Source organism: Lactuca saligna, chromosome 5 (genome assembly GCF_052625555.1).
Source record: "Lactuca saligna cultivar CGN05327 chromosome 5, ASM5262555v1, whole genome shotgun sequence".
In the NCBI taxonomy this organism is placed as follows: Eukaryota; Viridiplantae; Streptophyta; class Magnoliopsida; order Asterales; family Asteraceae; genus Lactuca; species Lactuca saligna.
In genome coordinates, this window is record NC_136421.1 from 174,162,870 (window position 1) to 174,170,919 (window position 8,050).

General features: G+C 37.8%; 1 protein-coding gene and 1 long non-coding RNA gene across 2 annotated transcripts; both read left to right on the forward strand.

Moving 5' to 3' along the window:
• Positions 1–577: 577 nt before the first annotated feature.
• On the forward strand, positions 578–2,798 carry LOC145046622 (uncharacterized). The gene is made up of 3 exons (XR_013682034.1): positions 578–867; positions 1,927–2,159; positions 2,239–2,798. It is a non-coding gene; the product is annotated as an uncharacterized LOC145046622 (long non-coding RNA).
• Positions 2,799–5,181: 2,383 nt separating this feature from the next.
• Positions 5,182–6,465, forward strand: LOC145045958 (uncharacterized). The gene has a single exon (XM_078994249.1). It carries the CDS (start codon positions 5,182–5,184, stop codon positions 6,463–6,465), a length of 1,284 nt encoding a protein of 427 aa, XP_078850375.1.
• The last annotated feature ends 1,585 nt before the right edge of the window (positions 6,466–8,050 follow it).

Below are 8,050 nucleotides of genomic sequence, written 5' to 3' on the forward strand. Positions count from 1 at the left end.
AACACATTTTCCAGCTTTTGTATTCGAGCTCCATTTCCAGCCAATTTGCTTACTTTTGTTCCAACATGACATTATATTTTTACTAACAATTATGCAAAGCATATTAAGCACTTTTTGTTTTAAATAACAACAAAATACAACTCAAAATAATATGATAACGCATCGAATACATGTATAAAATAGATGTTATCAACAACGTTTTACAAAATTTCACATTTATGTAATTGAAAAGAAAAAATATATATATTTAAAATGATTATGGAGAAATATAATATTTTAAGGATAAATATTTCTATTTGTTGTGGTAATAGAATATACATTTGGTTTTTGCAGCCTTGCTTTCAACATCCCTGATTTACATTTAGGTGTTGTCTGGAATATATTGTTTACATGCAGGCCCTACACCAAGGACCCAAGTTTTCAAATTTTTGCATCCCAATCTTCCGGCTATCTTGTGATACAAAGTTACATATATTTTAATCACAACCGGCAGCATCGTCCTTGCTTCTTTCCCTTATAAGGTCCCTACCCAAGATTCAAAACACATGGTTCATTAAAATACAACCTTAAACAGAATATATTATGCATGTAACATACTGCTTGCACCAGCTCTTTCTCTCTCTCCCTCTCTCTTTCACAGCCTGTCCATCTTGAATTATTAACACACCCATAATTCATCCTAAAAGCATTGTCGTTTTCTCAAACAAATCTCATCCTTTTACCCCTTTTTCTTTGGAGATATATTTGGTCAAATCGACACTTGGGTTTGCTTGCCGATAGGCTCTTCTATACGTTTTTTCTGGCCACTGAAATCAGCCGTTCTTTGTAAAGTTTATAGGCAATTGTGTGGTGGCGTTCATTTACCAGGTACATGCGTTTTCTTCTCAAATAATGACGTTTTTCAAGGTGAATACGTTAAGACATTTTTGTTGAATCTTTGGTTGCATGAAGTACGAGTCGCTTTATGCTATTGATAATTTGATATGTATCCATATTTTGGTTTTGTTTGTTCTCCTCATAATGTGGATGCATATATTTACAATTTCAGAAATCAAGGATTTGCTGTTCATTGTTTCTGGTATTGACATGTAGAACCGGAGTTCATTTTTCTTCTCTTCGAATCAGTTCTATGAAAAGCTTAACTTCTTACTTTTATTTAATTGTCGTAGTTCTAGTATGAATCTTGGATCTCAGATCCAGAATAATATACTACTATAAAGACTGTATTTTAATATGAATCTATCCATTTCAACAGTGAAAAAAGGTAAAATAAAACAAGTTTTACGGGATATAGTCAAACAGTAGAACTTACATTTATTAAGTGCTTTTTAACAGAAAAATTCTATTAAATATACACTTTTGAAATCGGATTACTACACCAGTTTAATAAGTGCTTGATGACATATTTTCATGATCTCAAGAAGTCCCCGACCAAAGATATGGCTAGGGCCAACTATCAATTTACTTTTGGCAAAGGCCTAAGAGGTTTCGATTATATGCAAATTTCGATACTGCATTTGCAATCTAGTTTGACTTTTAGATCTTTGTTGGTATTAGTTACGACTCAAATCATCCATGGTGGTTGAATTTTGACTTTTCGTCATCAAAGATTTATGACTTGGGTTCAACTATCCATTGTCTCCACTTCCTCACTAGTGCTGTATATCTATATCATTTTGGACGTACGTTACAATTAATAAACCTATACCATTATGCATAACTAGGTTGTAAAACAAGCTTATAATGCATATCAAAATAAGGTTAAGATGAAAAACGCCAAGTAAAATGTGAGAAATTAAACTACTATTATGAATTGGCAATTTGTGGATGTGAGGGCACTAGTTCGACTTTATTCTGTTTTGGTGGTTTATTTTCCTATGGCTTTTTGTACCATATTTGGATATAAATGCTCCATGGCTCTTGTAGGCATGGGATCAAAACTAGAGCATGCCCATATTTCTACTAGCAACAAACTCATATTTCTCGGCATTGGATGATCGCTTTATGGAATAACAGGTTTCGTTATCATCAGAGAGTCACCCAACTACCCTTATTGTGTATCATTAGCTTTGGATTGAAAAAATAAGATGCTCGAAAACCACCATCTAGAATTCATAAAACAGACAATGTTGAAGCATGAAGATACTTTTAGACATCAGGTTTGTGATACTTTTTTTATTTTATCATGATTCTGTGTTCTTGCTAACTAATATTATTGTTATGAAAATTGGTTTATAGGTACGGGAGCTTCATCGATTATATAACGTTCAAAAGAGTCTGATGGGAACCTTCAGAAACGATATTAGAAGAAATCCTGAATGCCAACGGGCTACTTTGGATATTAACAGTCTTGATAAAAGAGTAGGGTTTGATCTTTCAAGATCTGCCATGGAAGATACGTCATGTGGAGATAGTAGTGGCATTCACGATGACAAAACAGGGCCTAACGATGTAGAACTGACGTTAAGTATCGGGCCTAGCGCAAGTAAGAGATTATCAGAAAACCGTCTGCATCAAACGGGAGGAAGCGACTCTAAGACCAAGATGAAAACGAATGTACTGAATTCAAGTACATTGTACAATGAAGATAAAAAGAGACCACATTGGCTTTTTCAAGATCTAAGTTTAAATCGAACATAGCGGAATATGTCTAATTAGTTTTCTTTTTTTGGGTTATAGATGTATGTTTTGTAGTTATTTACATGTTATAGTCAATGATACAAGAATAGCCGATCTAAGTTGACTCATATTTCTTTGTTCTTATTTCGAGGAAAGGTAATTAGTTTTCTTTACAATAATTATTGTATAATTTTTTTCCTAGGGATTGGAACACAGTGGTTAAGATTATAAAATCACATGGTTTAAACTCCTAAATATCAACTCCTAAATATCAACTATAATAGATTTTTAATATTTTGCAACAGATCTCCAAACTAGGCTTTGGTATGGGTTACATGGGTAATTCAGTTGGTGTGTTTGCAGAGAAATTCTAAAAAACAAAAATCAACCAACCGTACGGTAACTAGGGGATGGACCCCCACCTGGTGCTGAGGGGACCCTAAAATTATTAAATGGAAAAAATATGAACATATTTTCTTAGGTGTGTTCGGTAAAAGTAGCTGTTAGCTGGAAGAAGGTAGTTGGTAATGGATAGCATGTAACGTGTAGCGGGTAGCGAGTAGTGGGAAGTTATAACTTTTATTTATTATATGAGTGTTTGGCAAAACTAGCTGGAGCTTTTGAAATATATAAAATTACATAAACGGACAATTAATAAAAAATAAATAAATATATAAATATATTTTTAAGGGTAATTATGAAAATTGATTTTAAATGCTCAGTATCGTTTTTTTTAAACACTACATGAAGTACCTTTTAGATTTAGAGCGTTTTGTTTAAACTAAAAGTTAAATGATCATACTACCAAACGAAACTTTTTGTTTAAACTATAGCGTTTTGTCAAAAACTAAAAATTATATCAAAATATAATGTTTCAACCAAAAACTAATTACAGAGCATTTAGAGTAATGGGAAAATAGTAGACGTCTACATTCCAGGAAGGAAAGACAAAGGGGGCACGTATTTTGGATTCGTCAAATTTGAAGGGGTGAAGAACATTGGTGAACTGGAAAGATCCATGCAAAAGGTGAAATGTGGGCACAGTATCCTCAAGGTGAACATCTCTAAATATGGAAAGCAAGACAAAGCGAAGTCAGAGGCTCCGAGAGAAAGAAGTAAGCATCACGGGGTTCATTCCCAACCCACCTCGTTTAAGACAAGACAATATGCTCCGGTAGTTAACCAGAATGGCAGATCCTACGCAGAGGTGGTGGGTTCTAAGTTACATACTGATACTCAAGCACCTATCATTGTGGCCCTCAAGCATGTCCCGACCATGGCTGCTTGGAACGACTACGCTCTGTTGGGAGAAGTAACAAACCTCCATCTTCTTATGGAGTTGCCGAAACTCATACAGGCTAAAGGTAACTACTCAAAGGATCTATTCTACATAGGCGGATTGAGAGTGGTTATCCGCTTCAACATCCAAATTGATGCGGCGAAGTTTCTAAAGGAAAAACACATTTGGAACCGTTGGTTCAAATGGTTGAGAATGGGTGTTTATGAGGAACCAAATTTAGAAAGACTAGCATGGGTCTAGATCACTGGTGTCCCAATTGCTCTTCGTTCTAAGGAGAACTTTACAACCATTGCCAGTATCTTTGGGAAACCTCTATAAGTGGATGGGCAAATTTGGCATAACCTGGATCTCTCGTATGGAACTGCATGCATCCTTACCTCCAAACTAGACCGGGTTAATAGCACTGCGGTTTGTAAGTCCAAAAATAAATCATATACAGTGGGTGTTGTCGAGTATGATTACAATTGGCACCCTTTCTTTCACAACTCTGCAACACCACAAATGGATTATGATTCAGATGAGGAAGAGGAAGTATTTAAGAATGTCGGAATCAATGATGATGATGCCAATTCAATCACTGAGTCTGATGAGGATGGGATATCGGACACCTGGGATAAGAAGCAAACATAAGAGTTAGAGGAGGGTGAATTAAAGCAGCAGGTTGTTCCGGATAATATGAATCTTGACGAAGTCTTAACCATCAACAGGGGATTGATGCCGGAGGCAGAGCAAGTTCCGGGAAACATTGGAACTTTGGATGCGACATTAATTGTGGATGAAGTAGCGACTCCTCGGGATTAGACCTTTAATTACGAGGCGGGGATTCCCGATAACACCGGAATAAAAGATCATCCAGTTTCTTCTCATTCGGATATGGGGCAATCACCAGATCCAAACTCAAAAAACCCACCAGAAGCCCAAATATCATCACATGGACCCAGTCTTATTGAGCCCACTCTCCTCGTATTGTCCACGCCCAATATTCCAAACACACATCAGCAAGACTCTCGCTTGGATTTTGAAATCGGTGATTCTATGGGTAAAAGAAGGAAAATCGAGAGAGCTTTTGCTTCGTCAATCACTCCTCGAAGAATTTTCGATCCCCCTTTACTTGATCGGCAGCTGCCAGCCTCTGCTGGCTGCTGCTATTCCAGTCATGTCGTTATCAAGCTCTTCGATCCATTCATTGGATTTAAACAAAACCATCTCGAATTCTGACCTCTCAGGCTGTAACTCTTCCTCCGATGATTATTCCTCAACCAATGAAATTAACAGCACCATTAGAATTGGAAACGAAGTTGGATTTCAAATCGACAGAGACGACGATCTCGTACGAAGAGGAATCGCGGGTGATGGAAACCAACGGTCATCCAATGAATATTATGACCTTAAACATCAGGGGGATTGGGGAATCGCACAAAGTAGATTGGGTACGCAAACTAAAACTTTCTCAAAAGGTTGACTTCATCTGTCTTCAGGAATCAAGGGTATCATACTTTAATGCAATTGATGTGAATAGTTGTTGGGGGTCTGCAAAATTCGAATGTGATCATGTAAATCAAACGGGAGGGTCTGGAGGTATTATAAGCATTTGGGACCCTTTAATATTTCGAAAATCTCACACGGTCCAATCCAAGAACTTCATTGCTTCCTCTGGGGTTTGGATTGGGTTCCCTGGAATCACTACGATCGTTAACGTTTATGGGCCTCAATCCGTAATCGATAAACGCTCTTTATGGGATGAACTATTAGAGCTTAAAAGGAATCAGGTGGGAAACTGGGTATTTTGTGGGGATTTTAACGCTGTGAGGTATAATAGCGAAAGGCTCGACTCCACTTTCTATCACTACACTGCCTCTGACTTCAATTCCTTCATTTCGAAGGTTGGACTTCATGAATTCAAACTTGGTGGTAGAAACTTCACTTATATGCGGGATGACGGTCTCAAACTGAGCAAATTAGACCGTTTCCTAGTATGCCAAAACTTCATCAAGATACAACCTTTATCCATGTCGATTGCTCTCCCACGTGAGCATTCTGATCACTCTCCGATTCTATTAAAACCTTCCAATGCCGACTTTGGCCCTCCACCATTTCGATTTTTTAATTCCTGGCTAAGCAATAAAGACTTCAATGTGGTTTTTGATTCTGCTTGGAACACCTTTCAAGGTTATAGGAACCCAGACAGTTACCTGCTACATAAACTCCGACACCTTAAGGATAAGCTCAAGGCTTGGAGGATAGGGAAAGATATAAAGGAGACAGGCGACCTAAAAAAGTTAAGAGACCATGTGGAGTTTCTTGACCTTGAAGCTGAATCTCGTCCTTTATCGGTATCGGAAATTGACTTTAAAAGAGATGCAAAGACTCGGATCAGATTACTAGAACAGGCGAAAAAGTTGGATCTAAAGCAAAAGGCCAAGATTAAGTGGCTTTGTGATGGGGACGAGAACACTCGATTCTTTCATGGAATGCTAAAGATCAATTATAGCAAAAGAAGTATACACGGCATCAATATAAACGGCTCATGGTCCTCTGACCCATAAGAAATTAAGAAGGAAGTATTTGATTATTACAGCGCCAAATTCCATGAACCATTTCCTATCATGCCTAAGTTGATCAGCCCACTCTTTAAAAAACTACTTCCTTCTCAACGTTCCCTTATAGAATCCCCTTTCTTAATTGAAGAAATCAAAGCTGCCATTTGGGGTTGTGGTGCTGAGAAAGCTCCTGGGCCTGACGGGTATACGTTCAAATTCATTAAGGAGAAATGGGATTGCATGAAAGATGATATTATCCGTTACATCCATCATTTTGAAGAAACCGGCTCATTCTCGAAGGGGTGCAATTCATCGTTTATAACTTTGGTCCCGAAGGTGAAAGACCCGATATCGCTTACAGACTATAAACCTATCAGTCTTATAGGGTGTATTTATAAGATCGTTGCTAAAGTCTTAGAAAATCGTTTAAAAGGGTTTATAGGATCGGTCGTTGATGAAGTGCAATCGGCATTTATATGTGGTAGGAATATACTTGACAACCCACTCGCTATGAATGAAATTTATAATTGGGCAAAACAAACCAAACTGTCAATCTTCCTCTTCAAAGTCGACTTCGAGAAAGCGTTTGATACAATAAACTGGAGCTACCTGGATTCAGTGATGGAACAAATGGCATTTGGGAATAAATGGAAAAAATGGATCCTTGGGTGCTTATCATCAGCAAGAGCATCCGTTTTAGTAAATGGGACTCCCACGGTTGAATTCCAAATCACTAGGGGAGTGAGGCAGGGTGACCCCCTCTCGCCTTTTCTCTTCCTAATCTCCATGGAAGGGCTTCATACGACAATTCAAGGTGATGTTGACAGATTGCTTATTCAAGGGGTGAAGCTTCCGAATAACGGGCCAACAGTCTCACATCTTTTTTATGCAGATGATGCCATTTTCTCAGGATTCTGGGATCCCAGAAGCATTAAAAACATGTCTAGGATTTTCAAATGTTTTCAGATCTCGTCAGGGCTTAAGGTCAATTTCCAAAAATCTCACTTGTTTGGTATCTGTGTTCCCGAGTATGAAATACAAACCATGGCGCAAGTTCTAGGATGTCAAAAAAGTGTTTTTCCATTCACTTATCTTGGGGCGCCAGTGGGAGCCAACATGCTATTAAAAAAAATTGGAAACCAGTAATAAACAAGTTTCAGACAAAACTATCAAACTGGAAAGCAAATTCCTTATCATTTGGAGGCAGGCTGACTCTAATTAAGTCGGTGCTGGGAAGTCTGCCTACATATTATCTATCTTTATTCATAGCACCACAAGGAGTCTTGGATGAATTGGAAATGCTTAGAAGAAGATTTTTGTTGGGTAGTACAGATGAAAAAAGAAAACTACACTGGATAGGCTGGAATAAGGTGACAGCAGGAAAAAATAACGGTGGACTAGGGGTTGGTACACTGAAAGCTCAAAATATCGCACTACTCACCAAGTAGTGGTGGAGACTTAAGAACGAAACTGGATATATATGGGCAGAGGTCATAAACAGCATTTACAATCTCGACAAGCACCCAGCCTATTACCTTACTAAGAAAAACGCAACTGGAGTCTGGAGTAATATTTCAAAAGCAATAATGAG